General features: G+C 38.7%; 1 protein-coding gene across 2 annotated transcripts in view; it reads left to right on the top strand.

Moving 5' to 3' along the window:
- The window catches only part of FBXL2 (F-box and leucine rich repeat protein 2), a gene marked incomplete at both ends in the record, with an annotated part of 54637 nt that extends 32547 nt beyond the window's left edge, over positions 1 to 22090 (top strand). The window contains 11 exons of one of the 2 annotated variants that reach the window (XM_082479420.1): positions 3406 to 3500; positions 6648 to 6716; positions 6803 to 6898; positions 7206 to 7332; positions 7527 to 7601; positions 10845 to 10975; positions 15036 to 15096; positions 16592 to 16636; positions 16924 to 16980; positions 20798 to 21010; positions 21983 to 22090. In XM_082479420.1, the coding sequence (XP_082335546.1) occupies positions 3406 to 3500; positions 6648 to 6716; positions 6803 to 6898; positions 7206 to 7332; positions 7527 to 7601; positions 10845 to 10975; positions 15036 to 15096; positions 16592 to 16636; positions 16924 to 16980; positions 20798 to 21010; positions 21983 to 22090 (1077 nt within the window). Of the gene's footprint in view, positions 1 to 3405; positions 3501 to 6647; positions 6717 to 6783; positions 6899 to 7205; positions 7333 to 7526; positions 7602 to 10844; positions 10976 to 15035; positions 15097 to 16591; positions 16637 to 16923; positions 16981 to 20797; positions 21011 to 21982 lie in introns of those variants that run through there. The other variant, XM_082479421.1, reaches the window with a different exon arrangement.
- Positions 22091 to 22401: the final 311 nt, after the last annotated feature.

Below are 22401 nucleotides of genomic sequence, written 5' to 3'. Positions count from 1 at the left end.
AAGGATTTTTTTTATTCCTATGGTGATGTGTAAGAGCATAACCACTTCGAGTATCCCATAGACTGTGCTTGCGTTCGCACATTTTAAAGGTTAAAGTTCAAGATAATACAGTGAAGCAGCAAATGGAAAAAGAACTCTATTTGACTTTTTTACACTGGATGAGTATTTCAATTTTGGTTGCTGGATATTTATCAGATAATTTGCATATTGTATATACATACAGGGCTCTAGAAATTCAAAGCTGCTCATTTCCAGAAAGTAAAAGTATAAATGGTGCTTCTGGATGGAGTGAAATGCTCTGAATCACTTTCACGATCTAGGGGATAACTTTGTTGCTGGTCCCTAGTCTCTCTGTGAGGGTGCCATCTAGTGCTGAAAGCTCTCTGAACACTTGGCTATAGGACTTGCAGATGGAAACAATAAAATGCTGAACAACTTTTCTTACTGCTGACTTACCTGGATTTGATTTGGTGTGTATCTGATAATGGTATTCTGAACATTTGTTTTATAAGGTTTGAACCTTGCCTGAAATGCAGGTACCTGTGGATTAAAGTCCTCTTCAGCATATGATGAAAGGATTAGGGCAGTCTTGTCTTCCGTAAGAAAAACATGTCTGCAGTAATGCTATCATAGATGTGCGTAGCAAGATAAAATATGACGTCTGAAAATGAAGACAAAAATCTATGGGGAAATACAATTCCTTAATTGAATCTGAACTAGCTTATTATTTGTTGTTTGATGATACAAATTAAGTTTAGAATACAATAATGAATTTGCTTCTGGATTTTATGTTTTAGCTTCTTAGTTGCATGAATAAAATCCAGATGGGTTTCATTGGTGTATTTTGCTAACCGTGGTTCAAACTGTTCCTAAAGCTTTACAGTGATACATAGGGTAATTTTTTTTCACCGCTCTTTTAAAATTTTATTGCCGACTCCTCTGCTCTACTGATGTTAAACGTGAGGATCTTAGAGGCAGGAGAAAGATTTTTGGCATCTGCCTCAATCTAAATGTGTCTAAGAAGACTTGGAACTTTAATATCATCTTTTCAATTGCCTTTAAAAAATCTTGTGTTTCTCATTTGCGCAGAAATAATAAAGAAAACCCCACAGGTCTGTCGTCCTTCTGTTGGTTAGCCTTTTCTGTGTCTGAAACCTTACTTTAGAAACACAGTATGGGATTCTTATGTTTTTGATAAGTTTTTCTTAGATTGTACCTAGCGGTGTTGCCCTTTGAGATGCTATGTTTGTAGCATGGCATTCAGGAGAAGGAATGAAATTAAATTATGATCCTCTTTTGCTATAAGAAGCTATTGTGGTTTGGAGCAATTGAGTTACTTCAATATATTATATTTAAGTACATTTGTAATATAAACCCCTTAAATTTATTCATAAGAGTATGTTAAGCCAGCAGTTATTACATAAAGTAGTTGTGAACAAGATACGCTTTCACATTCGATGTTTAAGAACTCTGTTTTTTCTTCAGCAGTTTTAGTAATTATTTTTTTTTCCTATACATTTAGGACAGGTAAAAGCTGCTAATTGTATTCGGCAACTTTTTGCTTAGTTGGACGTTGTACTGTTTGGTGTATTTCACAGAGCATCAAGCAGTACTTGATCTGAGACTATCAAATAATGAAAAGTTAAGTTTTGTTGTGAAATTGACCATATTTATGACCCCATGTAGTAGAGAATAAAGTGAGGAAAAAAAAAAGAACTATAAAGAAAAAATGTTTCTTTTCTGTCACAAAGATGTGTGAAGATCTTGAAGTTAGATGTGCCTTAGGATTTCTTGGTATGTGGAAACAATTGTAAGATGGAGTAATTAGAAGAACTAGTTTTTTGAGTGACATTGAATTATTCACACAGCTAAACACATTTGAATGCACTTAAGTTGTCTTTTTGAATATGCTGTTTGTTGGGGTTATTTACATGCTTAAAGAAATAAATGGGTTTGGGAAAACTTAGTATTTGTTTCTGTTTTCTTTGAATAATGCGTTAGGGTTTGGCTTTTTTCTGCAATGTAGATTGAACTCGCATTATATGTTATTCACTGAAGACTTTATCCTTACAATAAAGGTATTTGGCCTCTACTGAGAAATAATTCTGACTAATCAGAGTGCTTTAAAAAATACATCACTTTGTTTGTATAATGATTTTCAGTTTGTTTTGGTGTAAATTCTTCTGAGAGATAAGATAAACAATGTTACTTATGGACTAAGAAACAAGCTCTGATAAGAAAATATTTTCACATAGTGCTAGCCAGGACTTTGGTGGTAGAGGTGAACAAGAAAATGTAAGAAACGTTTCACTGTTTCACTAAACTTGTTACCATCCCATAGAGAAAGGAAAGCAAACAAAAAGAAAAATCCTCTGACCTGTAATTTTATAAGTATTTATTCTTTAAAAAAGAGAGAGAGGGAAGAAAATAAAAGGTGCTGTGAGGTATTAGTCTTGTTTGTTAAATGATCAGTGTTGAATCCTTTTACCTTAAGTCCCTAAAATTAGACACAATTAGGCCACCTGCTTTTTGCTATCTTAACTTGTCGTGTCCCCCCCCCCCCCCAAAAAAAAAAGTTATTTAAACAACATTTTCCCAGATTGAATAGTACTGTGCCATTGCCATTCCGCTTATTCCTAATGTACAGCAAAATACGCTTTCAGGATGTAAATAAAAAGCATTTTGTAGCAAATTTGAGGTTAAGTAGGAAGTTTTGTTTGTAAATTGTGCTTCAGCTTTTGGTAAATAATGGGTCGTAAAGTCTGTAAGCTCCACAGTGTGAGAAGTCCTTTGGCATTCCCAGGTTAGGAGCAGACACCCAAATATATATGATGTTAAAGACTGGCAAGTGGGCTCCAGCAAATCTTCTGGAGGCAAACGAAGTGGCTGCTCCCACCAAGGTGTTCAGCCCCTTTCAGTTGCGGAGGTGACCATCCCTATAGTAGGGACTGTGAAACAGGACTTACCAGAGACTGTAGTTGAGAGTGAAGTTCTAGCTGAAGCACATCTCCATGGACAGTTTAAACTTGCATGCTGTGGTGGTAACTGTCATCCTTGAGGAACAGGCATGCTTCCCATTCCATCTTTGGGGAAGTTCTTCAGGTTCCCTACACAGCTGAAAGAACTTGAAGGTCATTTTAGCAGTCTTAATGGGTAGGTTTTGCTGAGACAAAAAAAATTAAGTCATGTGTAATAGACTAAAAAAAGGAAGGGAGAACTAAAGATTGAGTTGACTAGTTCTTCAATCTGAATGGAGGTTTTCAACAGGTAACTTTTTTCTTAAAGTAGCAAAAGAAATTCGAAGAGGTGTAGCTGGGGCTGGTCTTCACTCCCAGCATTTTTAATTTGGTTAGAATGTTATGTCAGAATAAAACTCAACAAAATCTTCCTTTTATCTGGTTTAAGGGTCGTGTTGTGGAAAATATATCGAAAAGGTGTGGTGGGTTCCTGAGACAACTTAGTCTGAGAGGATGTCTTGGTGTTGGAGACTCCTCTTTAAAGTAAGTAAAGTCCTAGATTGAGACATCACTTATTTCCTAATGTTTGGACCAAAAGCAATTATTGTTAAATTTGTTTGGATTTCTAAGTACTGTCTAATGACCAAAATGAGATACTTAAGTACTAAGTACCTTAATAATGACAAAATGAGACATCAATTTGAGATCGATGTATAGCTACTGTTATTTTCTGGAAATGAACTAAGAAATGAGAACTGTGGTTTTCAGAAATGTGTCTTTTCCTTTCATTAGTATTATCTTGCTAGCTTTCCTTTTTCAAGCATTTAAAACGTTTTCAGACTTTTATTTTCCTCTGCTGTCCTACAAATATAATTTCATCAAGACTAGTAGTCAGTCAGTTCATAGTTTATCCTCTACTTTGGACAGGAGGTAACCCCTACCAGTGGGAGGAAGAGTAAAGGCTAATGTGATTGAGTGCCTACAAAACTGGGAAAGCCCAAGATTCTCCTCTTACTCTAATATAAGAACAAACAGGCAACAGGAATGTCTCGGGAGTCTCTGAACAGAGAAGGTGGCCCTTTTTTACACAATTTATAAATTGAACTGTGCAGTTTGTTCCCAAAAGATAGTTTGAATCCATGTAAGCTTTTTGTACATGGAAGCCGTTTAGCCAGATTCCTCTGTGGATATTTTACTCAGTGTTTAAACCCAAATATTGTACCTTCAGCTGAAGGGTCCCTCAGCCACAAGTACTTCAGGGCTCAAAGAATATTTGAAAGAACCCTTGGGTATGGCTTTTTGGAGTTGTTATGCTTTCCTTTGCTGTCACAGGAGACTGGGCTGGATGGCGTTCAGTCTGACGTAGCGTGGCCATTCTTCAGTGGAAGAGAAGTGAAAAGATTTTTCTTAAGCAGTGGGCATTAAGTTAGTGCCTTGTGACCTTTACCTCTTTCTACAAATTATAAGTCTAATTCACTGATTTTTGTCTCTAGAGTAAATTCATCCAACAACTAGTTAAGCAGTAGATTGCTTTAGTAACCCTAATGGGCATCCTAGCTCCAGACCTGAAGATTTCCCCAGAGCTTTCCGTGCCTCTACGGCGTCTTCCTAACTGCTCCCTGGTGTGTCACCACCTTCAGGCCGTCTTGCCTCCTCAGGGGAAAACACGTATTATTACCATCTCCCAGATTACTGGCAACTGCTGTCAAAAAAGAGGTAGCCCCAACCAGAATTAACTTTCTGCAGTGCTCCTCCAAGTCCCCAGAGCATTCATGCAGACGGTCCCTGTGTCCTCAGTAGGGAAGGTAATAGCAGAAGTGGAGGGGAGGGGGAAGGCAGGCTCTGAGAGGTGGCAGCTACCATGGGGAGGAGGTAGTGGGGAAGGTGATGAGAAGGGAGTAGGAAGAAAGAGCCAGAACGGTAGGTAACACTTTCCCCTCCAGTAACTTCATTTTCCTGTTTGGTTTAGGGTCACAGCTGTGCTTTTCAGGACACTAAGGCTCTGGGACTGCAGTGAGGGTTGTTAATAGTACCAAGAATCTTAAGTGGGTTCAGGTATTAGTGGCATGTGAGAAGAGGGGAAGGGCTGGAGATGGGGTATTTTTAAGTAATGATATATTTAGTAAACAGAACTTAGCAGTTCAGTGCATAACATGTGTATGTTGTAGAGACAATACAGCCAGTCATGCTGGCAGATAGAAGGACAGGCTTAAGCCTGAGACTGGCTACCAGTGTGTTACTGGTATTCACACATGCATCCCTAACAACTGACTGGTGCAGATGGTGGTGTCTGAGACACTTTAGGAAAGAAGATGATTCACCTCTGAAATACAAGCAGGTTATATTGAAATTACTGAATGAATGATAAATGCATGAGCTTTAAGACTTTCAAAACATTAGCATGAGAAAGGTGGCATTAATTTTCAGATACTTGTTCTGAAAGTGATTTTTCCTATCAGGCTTTTTCTGTTGAGTTATTTCCAGACCTGTTAGTTTTGTGGGTGATATCAATTTCTCTATTTATCCTTCTTCTACATCAACTTTTGTTTAAAAATAGTTAATTATCAAAGTAGATGTTGGCTATGTAAGTACTAAATGTTTGTGGCAGCTCTGTCAGGACATGCCCCACGCTTGAATCTCAGAGGCAAAGTTTGCTGTTCCTGCAAGTTATTCCAGAGTGTAGCATCTTTCCAAGTGATTTGAAGAGTGTCTCGATTGTAAGTCACCCTCCAGTACATGAATTTGGAATAGCTGTTTTGAGGATTCAAGTGGAAACTCTCACCAGTATAACTGCTTGCTGGGTTTTTTTCCATTGTTTTCAATCCACACTGGAGAGCCAGGAAGTTGTTACCAGCTGAGTGTGTAGTCGGATACGTTAACCACGGCAAACCTCCAGACAAAACTGTTTTTGTGTGTTTCCTCCACCCCTGCCAATAAAATCCATGCAGTTGGAGGAAACATGGGCATAAAAACAGTGTTCTGAAATGCATTGCAGCTGTAAATATTACTCTGCAGAGATGAAAAGAAAGTTTATGTATTTCTTCTGGGTAATTAGTGTAATGATACATACAGGCTTTTAGCAGTATAATAGCTCCAATCATCCTTAGAGTTCATAACCAGTAGTGCACACAGATGCATTTTAATTTTTAAAATCATAAATAACTAATTTGCACCCACGGGGCTTTCCACTGGTAGTCCGATAGGCTTAGGTCCCGCTTCTGTAATGTGCAGGGTCTGTTCCTTTTCATTTGATGTGGGAGTAAGCTCTAACTTAAGACTTACAAAGGCTTCAGTAGTGAGATGTCCAAAAAATCTCCCCAGCAGCTTAATATTTAACTGATGTGATATTTAAACCTTTCTGTTTATGCCCTTAATGTTTTTAGTTAAGGCAGATGAAGCAAGTCAGGTCTGGCTTATATATGACAGAAATAAACACCTTGCTCAAGTGGTATTTGAGAGAGGGACAACACTTGGTTTCAGGAGTTACCCAAGACAGAAACTTGCAATAGCAAAAGAAAAAATCAACCACTGAGACAGATGTATTTGAGATGTATTTTGTAATTACCCCGTGGCTTGAAGATTAAGCTTTTTTACTGAGATGGAAGGAGGTAGGGGACAGAGCGCACTCTAGTGACTGTATTACAACTTGTGATGTTATATTAATTCTCCAGCTTTTTGTTGCTGTTTTAGGACCTTTGCACAGAACTGTAGAAACATTGAACACTTAAATCTAAATGGGTGCACAAAAATCACTGACAGGTAAGTCAAAGGTTTTTTTTGTTTGATGGAGAAATTTGGAAAAAGAAGTAGCTGAAGGTATTTTTAGTGTGTCTGCTGTTTTGCAGCACGTGTTACAGTCTTAGCAGATTCTGTTCCAAGCTGAAACATCTGGATCTGACATCTTGCGTAGCCATCACCAACAGCTCTTTGAAAGGCTTAAGGTAAGAAGATTCAGTGTTTTGTGTCAAAGAAAAGCTTTTAAAGAGCTGTTCGACATTTAATAAAGTTAAAAAAATCAGTGCTGAACCTTAATACTGTGTATCAGCACTGACTATATTCAATAACTAGCACTTCTTGGGTGTAGACTATGCTGTTTGTGTGTGGTCTTTTCTCATGACTTTTCTGTGGAGGCCTGGCACAGTCCACTGGCTATCATTAATTTCTAACAGTGTGTTTAATTTGGGTTTCCCACTGTTATGACTATTTGAAGGCTGGATTTAACTTTATGTATTTTTTTAATTCTCCCAGTGAGGGTTGCAGAAATCTGGAACATTTGAATCTTTCCTGGTGTGATCAGATTACGAAGGATGGTATTGAAGCACTGGTGAAAGGGTGTAGTGGACTAAAAGCTCTATTTCTTAGAGGTTGCACACAGGTACATAACTGCTTGGGTGATCCTTTAGGAATAAAATTTTATTTTGGGTTTTTGAAATCTCCATGAACTAAAAAATACTGTTTTGTTATAGTCTTTTGATCAATATTACAAGATATGTACATTCTTTGGGCTGCTTTGCTGTGCTTTTAATTTCTTGTTTCTTTTCCTATGCCTGATTTAATCACTAAATACAGTTAGAAGATGAAGCATTGAAACACATTCAAAATCACTGTCATGAACTTGTAATCCTGAATTTGCAATCCTGTACAGTAAGTATTTGAAGCTTCAAAAGGTACATTCTCTAAGAATCATAAACCATTTTTGAATGCTAATGATTTGATCTGCTACACAGTTAGATAATTCAAATAGTACATCTCTGCAGTTTACAGAATTTTGCGTGGAATAGAGGTCTTAAATGAGCTGGCTCTTTCTACAGCTGAGTGTGGATTTGGAGTGTTGGGTTATTTTTAACCGTAGCAAACTCTAGAGTAAGAACTAACTGCATTCATTCGAATCTCGTGAACTGTGTATGTGCTAAACCATGCAGTTTTACAGATATAGCTCTTGTTCTCCCATCCATTAAGGTCAAACATTTTGGTATATTCATAATTTTAAGGTTTCTAATTGAGCAGAAGCTATATTCTGGGTTACATAATTGAGAGTAAATGTAATGGCGTCATAACTGAAGATGACTCAGAACCATTTAGGTAGCAGGAGAAGGGCATGCTTCTTCAATAGTAATGGAAGAACACATTCATTTGTAATGAAATGACCAGGAATCATTCATGTACTTTTAATTCTACTTAGCGAGTACAAAAAAAATCAATTTGCTGTATTTTATATTTGCTTTTTTGTTGCTTCTGATGTGACTTTCTAGGAATAGGAAAGATCTTTTAGATTTTAAATGTATTTAAGTCACTCTTTGTAAATAAACCTTAGAAAATACAGAAATAAATTTGAATTTCAGTGTTTCTGTCATGCAAATTTGAATAATGAAGTAGTTAGATTTTTTTTTTTTGCTTTTGGAAAGTTTTCTACAGTTTTATTGCTAGCCGGTATCATAAAATCTGCTTGGGCTAAAACTTTCAGATATGTTTTATACATTTGTCCTGAATGAATGTGGCACAGGGCTACTTTTTATTAAGATTGGATGAAAATTTTTGAACCTAATAGATTTCTTTGAATATTTTGGAGTGTTAGGGATTATTAAAAGTTACATTAAAAATTGCAGAAATTAAGAACAATATGAATACAAAACTTGAACTTCCATAAGCCAATTGTTTAGTGAAAGAGAGAGAATTTTCAGATTTTTCTATCTGAACCTAGGTGCCACTGAAGTTGGGCACCTAAAGATAATGGGAATGAAAGTAAGTTCCTTCTTTTGGTCAGAACACTTAAATAAATAAAGTCAGTACATATTTTTCTCCCCTTTCACTCTTTCTTTTGCTGTCCTCCTCCTCCAAAGTTCTTTTGCTGTTGTGTTTTACCTGAGGCTAATGAGATATATCAAGGCCACCCTTTTTTGATTATTTTTGTGGAAGGATCTCAAGAGGTCTCATGATGACCAGTTATGATCTCTCCTGCTTAAAAGGGGCATTGGCATAGAAGTGTACCAGTTTTCCTTTGGGTGGTATGTTTGTTGTCACGTAGATAATAAGTACAAACAAAAAAACCCTCATGAGCGAAAGTATTTTTCCCATTGAATTTTTTGAGTTGATAGTCTGTGTGTCCTACCTAGTTATGTGTGCTTTAAAGCTTTATTTCACTGGAGATGTGTCCTGTGTGCTGTGGTTTAGAAGCATGCTTCCAGAAGCAGCCAGGCCCTTTATGATCAAAGGGCTAGCACTGATTTTTACACAGCAGGTCTCCTTGTGCTTTATATGATCCACACTTTAATTCTAGCGGCTCCATTTTATGGACCTTGTAAAATGCCAGGCCAGCTCAGGCAGCTAAGAAATGAACTGATATTAATTCTGGAAACTGCACATCTGAAAGGTACCATCTTTAGAGTGTAGAAACTGGGGACTTGCAGGCATTTTTTGAGCGCTTTTCCTTCCTGAGAGGGATGTAGGCATTGAAATCACAAGCAATCTCAGAACAGATATATAACTTGTCATATATAACTTGAGGGTTTTGTCCATCTGCAGCAGCAGCATAAAATTTGCATAGTCCTTACCTCCAAAATATGTCCGTTTCCCAATAGCAGTGTCACAAGTATCTCTCAAAGGGAACAAAACAGTTCCAGAAAATATCTTTGTATCTGTAGATGATGCAAATCCTTCTGGATCCACAAAAAGAAGACAAGACTTGTAGTTTTCTGGCTGGAATAATTTTTATTTGACAGAATGATTTGCAAAGGTAAACTACTGATACTAAAAAGTGCTGGGTTGGGGGAGGGGGCATAAGGTGATCTCCCTTTGTCCTGAGCTACTGCTATTTCTTATCCTGTTTTCATCTATGAAAGGTAATGTTTGTGGTAATAGCCTCAGAAATATGCAATAGTAGTATTAGTGTACCTAGATGAGTGGCTTATAAAAGGCATATGTATTTTCAATTCAAAATACAGTAGAGGCCTTTGTTATCATTGAAAGAGTAATATTAGGCCAGGAAATAAAATAGCCTATTTCACTATGAAAGATTAGCCATTCAGCAGAAAAATTAAATTCTTGGAGTTAGGAGTGGGAGGAGGAGAGAATACTTTTTCCAGAATAGAAGACCTGTAAACAAAATAATATTTGCGCATGCACCCAATAACCTAGTTCCTGTTGCTATTTTGTGTGCAGCGGCATTGAGGCTATTTCTTATAGTTCGTGTTTCAGAGAGAAAACTCTTTAATTCATATTCTGAATTTAGAGTTACTTTTTTCGGAATATCTAGTACAAAACCATTTTGAGAAATTAAAAAACTCTTTTAAATATTTCGGCTGAAGACAGCTGCATAACCTGGCTTTTACATTTATCTTCTGTAAAGAAGAGATTATATATAATTGTTTACCTGTAACTCTTGCTTTGAAAATTATCTGGCTGTGAAGGATTTTTAACCTTGGGTTCTACTGCTCCTGTGAAAATAGGTAGTTAGCTCTCCTGCTGTTGAGCTTTGAGCTCTGTTTTGCACTGTTCCTGAACTTACGCAGTCACTGGAACGGAGGACCTGAACTCTGCAAACATATAAGCTGTGAGCTATTTCACACAGTGACAACTACAATTTAAAAAATAAAAACATTGTGAAAATTTTAAAGAAAAAGCAAAGTGAAAGAGGAAGACAAAACCAAACAACTCTGTGCTTCAGACTGCCTCTGAGCAGTACTCAAGATCTGTGGAAAAATACATAGATAAGTAATTGTGTGTGTTGACATCAGTGAACATGATTTCATGATGCTATTTTTTTGGTTGAAAATCCACAGGTTGCCATGGTTATATACAATGTGACACTGTTTCAGTAATATGACTTGATTTATGTTCTTAGCTGATGACTTGATAACAAAGTAACTTCAACCTTCTTCTGTGTTGCAGCAAATTTCCGATGAAGGCATTGTAAAAATCTGTAGAGGATGTCATAGGCTTCAGTCGCTCTGTGTTTCAGGCTGTAGCAACCTTACAGACGCTTCTCTCACAGCACTTGGTCTAAACTGTCCAAGGCTGAAGTGAGTATGCCGTGAGCATGTTGTATGTCGTGTTGTTACTGGCCTGATCTAAGAAATTCGCTTCTGAAGTTAATCAGCTGATAGCCACAGGTTTGATTTAGCTTTGTGTGTTGTTTGTGTTACTTTGCAATCAAAACATTTAGAAGTACCAGCTGAACATAAACTTGACGACTGGTCCTCTGTAGCTAGCGTATGAACATAGTCTGCTGTATATTGGAAAAAGAAGAATTAATGTATGACAAATAAAACATGTTGAACCTAGCAGTTCTGTGCTTCTAGCTAAATATTTTAGGTACTAATTACAAGCCAGAAGAAAAGAAGATATAAAGCCCATTTTTTTTTTTTTAAAGGTAAAAATATCTGTGGTTGTGTTGTGTCTTGTGACGTTTGTACTCTGACATGGTTTTATGCAGTTGTTTGTCTTGTAAAAAAAAAAAAGCTAAATCATACCTGAGTATTATATTTACAATTTTTATTATAAATGTGTTTTTAATATGCTCTGCAGTACATCCTGGCATTCTTAAATTCTAACATGGAGTGTGCTAATGTCTCTGCAAGCACTGAGGACTGATATTTATGGGATATGTTTTGAGTAGTAGGGGCTCATCAGTTACAAATTATATAAACTTTTACATTGATGTAATTTGTGCTAATATATATATGTTTTGGTGGTATTCACAAGTGGGGAAGACTTCAGGTTTAATTATGAAGCTCAGTCATACAGCAGCCCTCTGGTTGTAGAGACATCTAATACTTGTAAGGTCTAATTTTAATGTAAATTAAATCAAAATAAAAGATTTTTGCATGACACTACATTGCCATTTATGACAGGAATGTGCAGGAGTCGCAACTTGTTATACTTCAATCACAGTCAGATGGAGGAAAGTAGATTGTAAAAATTAGGGGAAGCTACATTCAAATGCCAGTGTGCAATATGCTGTCACGTGGTGTTCCTTTAGCTGATTGAGTGGAAAAGAGCTTTTGTTACTATAGAAAACCTGTCCTTAAGACAATTCCAGAGTGATGGTTCCCTTCATGTAACAGTTCATACTTACCATACTTACAAGAGCTTACGTGTACCCGTGTTTGGGGCTTAGGAGTCTTCTGACACACTTAATTGTGTTCATTAGAAAGCTGTGCTTTTATTACTGGTCTTTTTTCCATTATTTCTTTCATTCTCTCAATTTGCAGCTCAGTTTGGAAATAAAAGGAGGTCTAAAGTGCTGGTAGTTGTGCAGTTCTTTCCAAGGGCAGTACAATTGTAGGAGTTGTTTTGACTTTGGTAGGTAAACTGTTAGCCCCTGTCTGTGCCACAAGGGGGAAGGCGTTTGCCGTTCTTCTCCTTTAATGAGAAACAGTATAAGGAAAAAAATGACCCTCTGCAGTCATTACTGCAGAGGAGTGTGTGATGGAACAACAAACGATACAGCGGGTTATATCTAGACTTTTGGGGTCATATATGGAAAGTACTTGATAAAAGTTTTGTTGGAAATCAAAGGGAAATGTGATTCCACGCTTTTTCATACCTTCCGAGTATTTCGGTGCTAGGTATGAAAGAAAACTCTCCTGGCTCTGTTAGATGTGCTGGCCCTGTTAGGAAGCCTTTGAGCATTTTCTGTGCTGTGCTACTCTCACTTCACTTAGGGTCTTGGATGTCCTGCGATGCTGCTTTCCATGGTGGTGCAGTGTTCTGCAGCTGTTACCACTCACAAGTGCCACCTCCCTGAAAAAAACAATCCTAAGCTTGACCAGCTCCCTTCAGCTGTTTTGGTTTTGGTTTTTTTTTTTCCCTACATCAAGATATAGCTGTCTCCTCACCCCTTTTGGGGATCATTTTTTGATCATTTAACTGCTTGATACCTTCTCTGTTTTTTTCTTTTTTAGCTCTCTTTAGCATTCCGATACTGGTAGATGTTTTGGTGAGGCTTATTGAGAAAAGCACCCATGAACCATGAATGTCTTTTTCTATGAGGGGCTGTGAAAATTGTAGGATTATATTGCTGTTAACCCCACTAATGTTCTCACCCACCTGCTGCTAATTCAACAGTAGACGGTAGGGAGGTGCTATGTGCAGAGACACTCCAGGTGTGCCCAAAAGACATGTGTAGACAATGACTGCAACTGTGAGGTCTGTCTTGGAGAATGTTGCTTTATAAGAGTGGGGAATCTGCTCTCAGATATCATTTTGCCTCATCAGCTCCTGTGCTAGGTACTTTGTCACAAATCACTGGATGGGAAATAAATGTCAGCTGTACATGGAAAAAAAAGAAGAGCCCTCTAATTAAGTACAATCACTAAAACAAAGCAAAAATTAGCACTTTGCTCATTTCCACCCTGACCTTCCCACCTGTTTTTCATACTGGGGCCTGATTGATGCAGCATGTGCGCTTATAGCTCACTCTTCCCCAGTCTGCTTTTCTGACTGACTGCACACCCAATTTCAGGAAAGCTAGAGCTGCTGGTCATGGTTTCTTACCCCTCTGTGTCCATATTCTTCTTTTCAACCAGATGTGCAGTAAGTAACATCCTCACTATTTTGCACACTGTAGAAGTCATTCCCATCCCCTCTTTTAAAGACAGAAATGTGATGAAGTTGGGGATCCAATGGTTGAAAGCTAGTAATTCATGAAAATAATAAGGGTAACAAATGTGAGCTGACTCATATTTTTTTGTGGTTGTGGTGGGTTTTATCCCTTCCTATTTGGTATCCGAGGTAATTTTCAGAGTAGCTGGGAGTACTTTATGATAGGTGGCTAACTGCCCTTGATGGAAAGGCACAAAGTTTCCAAATGTGAATCTGGAAAGAAAATCCAGAGGTGTTACAACCATCCATTTGGGAAGCGGTACCTGTCTTGTACCTCTCTGTTGGCTGTTCTTGAGTTTCCATCATCCTTCTGAACCTTGTTGAAGACTACCACTCTGGAAGTGGTTTTCCTGTGGGGCTGCTTACCTCTAGACTCAGCTATGCTCCTCCTTTTGGGTTGGAAGAGACTGATCCAGTAAAATCATAGTCAGAGCCCCCCATCCTGTACTCTGGTGGGGTTGTTATTTTTCTGATGCACACAGCATGGCTTTCCCCTTTGCGCTTTCTGGATATAGAGAGAGCTTTCTAATGACCCCCTCAACCAGTGGAAGGATCTAGATGCCTCTAACCACACAGCAAGAGGTCCATCTCTCCCTGCCTCCTCCCTACTGCCCCTGGATTAGAAGTAGCGTTTGCTGTGGTGAGCGGGTAGTTTGTGCTGCAGGAGATCATTACGCAGTGCTGTGGTTTCCCCTTTATTCATCTTGATACTTACTCCACCTGCAAAGTTAAAAAGTGTTCATTGAAAAAAAAAAAAAAAATTAAAATGATGACCAAAAAAAACCAAAAACAGTTACGGGACAGAAGCCCTATGTACACTATGTACTTAGTGGTGCTGTTTGGGGCAGTTGACCTTTTTTGGTCAGTACTGCTTCCCAGTACCTCTCAAAAGAGTGTTAGATTTATCTTTCCAAAACACTGTTATTTTCTTTAAGGTTGTGTTGGGGTAGTTTCTTGTTTTTACTGCGGGCTTGGAGAATTTAAGCTCCTTGCTTTCTGGTAACTTGCTTCACAGTGTTTCACGCAGAGGCTCTGAGTGAATTTCTAGTAAGCAGTTTCTCAGTTTTGTGGCTTCTCAACATCCTGTGTTTAGATAACAGGTTTTAGATGCAGGCTTCATCTGCGTTTTCCTTAACTCAGGGTTTATTCTCCCCTATCTTTCCTCAAATAACACTTGAGGCAACTTGAGCATTATGCAGTCTTACTGAAGTAAGAGATCAAACTGCCTATAATTACATATAATTTTTTTTTCTACTAAATGTTGAGAAGATTTGAGTATTGAACTTAATCAGTGCTGTGACTATTAGAGTCTTCTGATAAGCTGGATCAGTGGTTTTTAATTGCAAATTACTGTAAAAAATAGGCATATATATATTTGCTATTGGGAGCTTTAAGTTGCAGAAGACAGATTTGTATCTCATGCGTTTGCTCTTCTCTCTGTTAATGTTTTCTTTAACATTTAAAACTTTTTTCCAGGATTTTGGAAGCTGCAAGATGTTCACATCTTACAGATGCTGGTTTTACCCTTTTAGCACGGGTAAGGGTCATTTCAGAAGGGTAGAGCTTGCCTTGTTTTCGTTGCTGCTGAGCAGCTGTGAATTGATGTAGTCCTGCTGGGAAGGAATATGAGAAGAAGAAAAATAAAGTAGAAAGAACCCAGTGGAGGAGGGGACTGAAATGTGGTTTTATTTCTGGATTATACTTAGAGCTGCAACTTGATCTATTTTGCCACCTATCATTGCATTTTTCACTTTTTCCCCTCTTTTTTTTTTTTTTAGTGTGCTTCCATTGAATTTATTATGCTTAACATAATTCTAAACTTGTGTTATGTATTCTAGCCAAATTTCCCCTATAAAGATCACACATACCCTTGTGATATTTACACCCAAAAAATCACCGTATTATAGATGTATCTGAGCATACCTTTAAGGTACAAAAATGCTTCCGTTATACATTATAAACTATAAGCACTTGTGCCCAGATTCATGCTGTAAATATGTAAAGTAAGCATATTGACGGTATCAAATGCTTCAAGTTAGACTTGTGTGCTTGCTGGTTTAGGAAATCTGAACGAAAAAAGAATACTCTGTGAACAGGATTCATTTACGCTGCTGCTATTCAGTGTGAATGATAGGGTTTTGTTTTTGTTTTTTTTTAGCCACAGTAGTTAAACAGAGTGGTTTTCTAATCCTTCAGCCTGGGGCTCTTGGTGGTCACCTCAAGGCTGCTTTTGGGAGCTGCAATTTAAACCTTTTCTTCCTGTGCCCGTAAAAAATGGGTTGGGGTTTGGGCTGAGCTGTGGTACCATGTGGTCTGCTGCGACGTCACAAAGTTACATCATTTTCTTTAAATTAGTCATGAACAGACATTGAAAGCACTTCTAAAAGCTTGCTAGGGATCTCTCGGAATATTGAGAAAACTGCTTGTATAAATGTGAAGTGCAGCTTTCTCCCAGCCTTCTCCGAGACCCTTTTTTATTATTTTCAACATTCATTAGCAAAGCAAATTGTTTTTAAGGCTTCTTTCTAATCTGTGATGATGAAGAGAGGTGTTCCGTGGGCTTAAGTGTGTTTCAGATTAGTTTGGTGCAGGTTGATGTACGCAGAAGTTGGATTCATCTGTATGCAGATTAGTTAGCTTTAGTGCGGGGGCTATAAATACCATAGGTTGGAGTTGAAGTTGACCCCAAAAGGGAGAAGGGAAGCAGGGATGAGCAAGTACTGTTACATAATGTTCAAACCTTATAGGACAAGAAGGAGACATTTCACTTAGTAAGGGAAAGGCTGAAATGTAGAGGTTTGAGATGGCATTGGGGTAATTGCTTGTGAATTTTATATATATATATATATATATATATATATTTTTTACCATTTTTTGTCCTTTGATGATGATCAAATACTTGAAGGGATTTAGCTCACAATTTCCTCTTGGAAGCTGTGCTATCCCATATTACTAGCCCTGTGCATGATTTTATGTCTATATGTTGTTTTATTTCCTCTTTTGTTTATCTGTTTGGTTTTTGTTTGTTTTAGAATTGCCATGAACTGGAGAAGATGGACTTGGAAGAGTGTGTTTTGGTGAGATTTAATATGAAAAGGAATATTGAATGTCCAGTGTAAGAATACAGTGCATTTGCACTTTCAGTGAGATGTGCATTGTTTTTTACTAATAGTGATGTGTATGATAGTAAATAAAAATAAATATTGGCAAATTCTATACAAGGAAATACTTGAAGAGTAACAAGTGATTGGGGGTTTTCCAGAAATAACAGAACCTTCATCTGGTAGAGAAAGAGAGATCTTACTTGAGGGATAACTCTCCTGCTGTCTGTTGCTTATGGTTGTTTGGTATCTTTTATTTCTAGATAACTGACAGCACATTGATACAACTTTCTATACACTGTCCGAAGCTACAAGCATTGGTAAGTTTAACTCTTTGTGAGCTGTAATACAGCCCCCCAAAGCACAGACATGCGCAACTCCTGCAACACAAAAACGGGCTGTTCACTCTGGGTCTGGAAAAAGTAAAAAGTTCCCGGTGTAGTATGATACGGTGCAGAATATATGCAAGTTTCATAAGTATTCTAAAAGAAGCAGATTACTCCTAAAATATTTACATGCATTACGTGATTAAAAAAATATTACCAGAAAGCTTGTGTTTTATGGTTAACATCCTTCAGATTTGATTACTTAGTTCAACTTACAGTACTTGGCTCCTTTATAGATACTCTTAAGTGTTCACTAATGGTTTTCTGAGGGAGTGTGAAACTTTACATCAAACATTGAATAAACAAAACCACCCAGTGAAGATAAATGTTATCACTCTGTAATGAGTTTTGCATGCAAGAGATTTTCCCAAGGACTACATTTACATAGTAAATTATGGAAGGTTTTTTTGACCTACACTTTTGAACGTGATTGGAGAGGATTGAGATGCCTTCAGTGGGGTACCCTGCTTCCTGTATTTCAAAGAATTGTTTTCTAGGGATTGGTTGCTTGGATCTTTCAGAACATCAAAACCAACTTCAGGTGACATAAATTTGGCTGTTCTTCAGTCAAGGTACTCCAAAATTAGTAGACTGTCCTTACAATAGGAGCTCCTGTATTTAGGGCCAGTTGTCTTATAAGTGTACACTTGTTACATACTACTTCAGATCTACGTGAGAGAACAAGTATATAATCTGCTTTTAGATGGGATTAAAGGAAGGTTTGCTGCTTCATTAATTAAATTGTGTTATGATTGGTGTTACTCAGTGTTACTAAGGTAGCAACATGAGGAGAGATGGCTTTTAAAAAGGAGCTTGTTCAATATTTTTTATTGTTGTTTTTTAGTTTTGCTTAGTAATTGTATGACCTCATTTCTGTATCGTAATTCTTGATGTTAAGCTAAACGAGTTGTCAGGAGATGTGGAGCCATTTATATGGGACACTTCGTGTTCTTCTGCAACGGTTATGTTTTTGTATTGTAATCTCAATTGTAACCAGTAGTTGCAAGAGATCTTTTGTACCAGTTCTGCCACTGCTTCACCAGAGATATCGTAAAACCTCATAATTTCAAAGTATTTTTGTGAACCTGCTCCTCTTTGCTGGCCTTTGTGTGTTAGCCCACAGACAAGGAAGTGTGGCATTGGTAAAATAACATACCTTTTCCAAGGGAGCCAGAAAAATTGATTTTATTTTTTTTATTGAAAGGTATATCCTGTGTGTAGGAAGGATACATACTCAAATATTGTGAGTGAACAGTGATGTTGGAAAATTACAGGGAAATTAAAAACAGACTAGCAGATGCCAAATACCCTAAGTGAACTAATCTTGATACTTCAAATGTGAAATCATGTACTGTTGATGGATCTGTAAACTCTTGTGTGGCTGTGCTTTAGCATATGTTTAGGTATACTTGCGGTTTAAAAAAATATTTTGAAGTTGCAGAAGTCAACTTTGAATTTGTTTCTTGGTGTTTGGAGACTCAGTAGACAGTGGAAATAAGCAAAAGCACTGTGAGACCACTTATTATCAACTGTTACATCTTCATCAGTAATCAGAGTACTCAAATGCTTTATTACTTACTGGACTTAAGAAGTAATTTCTGGTGAAAGTGTTTAACAGTTGTACATTCAGATTATTAGAGAAACTGTGAAATACTTTTAATATTCCTGGAGATGAGAAGACAGTCACTGTATGTCGTGCCATATTTGCTTTATACACAGCATTTAGTATGTATTAACAAAAAAGAATTTTACCGTATCTTTTTGCTCTGAAGGTTTCAAGCAGTTATCTTCATCAATTTCATGGTATTAACGTTTTCTAACAGGCTTACCAAGTCAGAAAAATCATTTAATACAAAGTATGTCTCATTTGGCATATTTGTTTTATGAAGTTCCGCGAACTCAGCTGTACATCCTGTATTGTCCTTTCAGCCCCAAATACAGTGTCTCAGGAAAGCTGATTTTATAAGCTGCTTACTTCCTGGGATGGAAAACTCTTAATTAGCCAGCAGACTGCTGCCGTAGCCAACAGCTTCACATAACCTGCTGTCCTTCCTTGAAACAGCAGGTCTATTATAAATGTTCTTTAACCCTGCAACTGCTGATCGTTTCCAGCCTCTGAGCCAAATAGAATGCTCAGAGCATGTACATAAAGAAAGTAGGTATAGGAGAGAACATAAGCAGTCGAAGAGTCGATAGACTTGCAGAATGTAAACTTGTCATAAGATAAAACACTGTTGATAGTGGTAAGAGCTTCGTTTCTGTTGTCTTTTGGGGACAGCATGCGCTAGTTGCTTGGAGGCACTGCCGGCTGCTCACGCTTGGCGAGTGAGTAAAATTGGACCAGCTGGAGCTGAAGGGAAGGTGCCGGGGTGGGTCCCCATCAGACTCGAGGGGAGTTCCAGACCTGTCTCCCAGCCTCTTCTCTGGTTACTTGTTTATCTGGATGAGCAAAGGAGAAAAAAGTTGAGGGGAAAGTTGTTCTAAAAGGCAGGACAGACCCTGTGTGTCTGGTAGCAAGCAAGAAATGCTTGTGACTCTACCTGAGGTAAAAATAAGGGGAAGGTTGGTAGTCCTTGGGCTTCCTTGTCAGGCTGAAATAAAGGCAGGCAGATGTGATGTATTGAGAGGAGGGAAGGGTTACGTGTTTGATTCACATAATTGGCAGGAGGTACTTCTGAGCACTAGTTAGCTTGCGCCGAGTTAAAAAGCCTTTTTTGGATTGCGGCAAGTGTTTCTTCATCAGTTGCTGTCTGAAAAAAAAAAAAAAAAAACTTGGGGCAAGGAAATGCTTCAAACCCAGTCACCATTAGACTTAGATATGAGCACAGGCAAGTGCTTTACACGGGGCTGAGTGTAAAGCAAGGAACTAGCCCAAAGCGAGAGGAGTGGGAGTTCATAGATCCTGCACATTTCCAGTGCAGAAGACGAAAGCATTCATTTCACTGGTGACAAAGAGCGTTTTTTAAGCCTCCTCCGAGGAAAGTCTGTTTCCTGTTGTCATCATCATTGCTTCTCCAAAAGTCATTAATTCCCTAAAGGAACCAGGAAACTGCTTTATGTGGTGCTACTGCCTGAGATGCTGAAACTTTTTCCATGCTCTTGAAATTCAAGGGAGTAAAAAAATATGTTGAAGAGGAAGAGAATTTTTTAGTTCATTTTGCTGACTGTTGCAGAAAAGACCTGCTCCCGCAGCTGTGCAAGATGTTTATTACTCCTTGTGTGCACAGCCCGAGGTGCTAAGCACTCGTGTTTTTTTGAAATCATTATTTGGCAAATCAGTCCAGTCTGATTATTCTTTATCCATGTGGACTTGCACAGGCTTGGTCCTGGCAGCATGTATGGAAACATGGTAGCTCTGAAACAGTAACTCCTGTCTGTAGATCCTCAGCTATTCCTCTGTGTTCTTGATCATCTTTTAAAGTTGTCTCCTGTTTCTGGTACACGTGCTGTTTGCACCCATCGGTAACAGAGGTGCATGACAATTGGAGCAGAATTCCCACTTTCATAGAGCAAAAGGGCCTGAGGCGTTTTGCCAGTGATGCCTGTTTTGGGACTCTACTCGTTTTGAAGCAAAGTTAAAGTACAGCTCCTCTTTTGTTAAGTAGAGCTGTGTCTTTTGGTACTCTTCTGAATTTGAGCTGTATACTCTTTGTCACTCTTTAACCCCTAGAATGAAGTTGAAGAGGACTTGTACTGTTTAGAGTATTTTAGGACTGAGTGATGTCATTAACTGCTTGCCTCTCCATTTTAGAGCTTATCTCACTGTGAATTGATCACCGATGATGGGATTCTTCATCTGAGCAACAGTACGTGTGGTCACGAGAGGCTACAGGTGCTGGAGCTTGATAACTGTCTTCTCATCACTGATGTGACTCTGGAACACCTGGAGAACTGCCATAACTTGGAGAGAATTGAGCTGTATGACTGTCAGCAAGTCACGCGCGCTGGAATCAAACGCATCAGAGTACGTGTTCGCTGACTTGTTCCGGTGGGGATGCCCGAGCTGGTGATAACTGCTTGAGATGATTGATTGTATGAATCCTGCCTGTGTCCCAGGCAAGGGAGGATGGAAAAAAAGTCTGAACATCATCTGTTAGAGCCCCATCTCTAGGGGCTACACGTAGATTTCCTATATGAGCACTAATAATCGTCTAATTCTGTTTATAACTCATGATGAGTGCTTATCTTCTGCTTTCTGTGTTTTTTTCAAATACAGGCTTCTGTGTTTTTAGGATTGTGTAGTGCCATTCTTTAACTCTCCTAAATTATACATTAATATATGTAGCCAATAGCAAAACATCTGCACGGAGATTTCAGTTAATAGGTTGTAGGGCCCGTTAGGCCCTGGAATCCAGCCACAAACTCCCTTCCACCGTGTACCTCCCCAGTTAGGTCAGGGACCACCCCCTTCGGGGGCAGCATTTTAGCCTTACTGTTGAACTTGTCTGCAGCTTCGTATCCCAGATTTGTGTCCAGACGCTTCTGCAATTGGAAAGCTCATCCCTGACAGTGACTACTGAGGGCAGATGCCCTGTTCTATTCCGTGCTACTTTCTAGGATGCGAGAAGCCGGGAATGTGGGAGAGGAGATACAGGCAAGTCTTTCTTCAGTAGCTGGGGATGCATCTCTCCCCTGCAGCACAACCTGTGCCTCTCTTGACAGGGAGCTCTCTGGGCTGATCGGTGCTTTACTGGGAAGTGGGAACCCCAAGCAGGTGAGTGCCCAGACGTTAGCGTGCCGTAGCCTGATGGGACACGAGAATTACACGTCAGGAGAAGATGGCTTGGATGGCGTCAAGCTTATAGATGCTTTCTTTTTAGCTAACCAACCAACCTTAACGAGAGCTGACTTGTTGGCAGTAATTGAGGCGTACTGCTTCTTTTTTACTAGCTATGTTTATTTCTCTCCCATTATAACACAGACTTTTCATCCACAGGCTCATCTACCTCACGTGAAAGTTCATGCTTACTTTGCTCCAGTAACTCCCCCCCCCTCGGTGGGAGGGAGCGGACAGCGCCTCTGCAGATGCTGTATTATTCTTTGACAGTAAGTGCAACCACGCAGAAAATTTCATCGTCGTCGTTGAAGAAAAGAATGGGACTGCGAGGCAGTGGAAGGAGTCGGTTTCCTGACAGTCCTAATGGTGGTGTTTGGTCATCCAGTTTTGTGACAAGAAAAGCATTATTTTTTTTCCAGGTAAAAATCTTACTTAACGTAACGTGCAGCTGTGGATTAAGTTGGTGATGCTTCGGTTTGTATTAGTAACTCCTTCCTTCTGTTGGCATGAGAAGTACCGTGTAAAATATGGGGGGCGTTTCAGCATAGCAGCTACTTGGTGAAAGTTCACTAAACTTG

Source organism: Vanellus vanellus, assembly GCF_965231255.1.
Source record: "Vanellus vanellus genome assembly, chromosome: 2".
NCBI lineage: Eukaryota > Metazoa > Chordata > Aves > Charadriiformes > Charadriidae > Vanellus > Vanellus vanellus.
The sequence above is the reverse complement of the archived record's forward strand: the minus strand, read 5'-3'. Positions and strand labels throughout refer to the sequence as shown.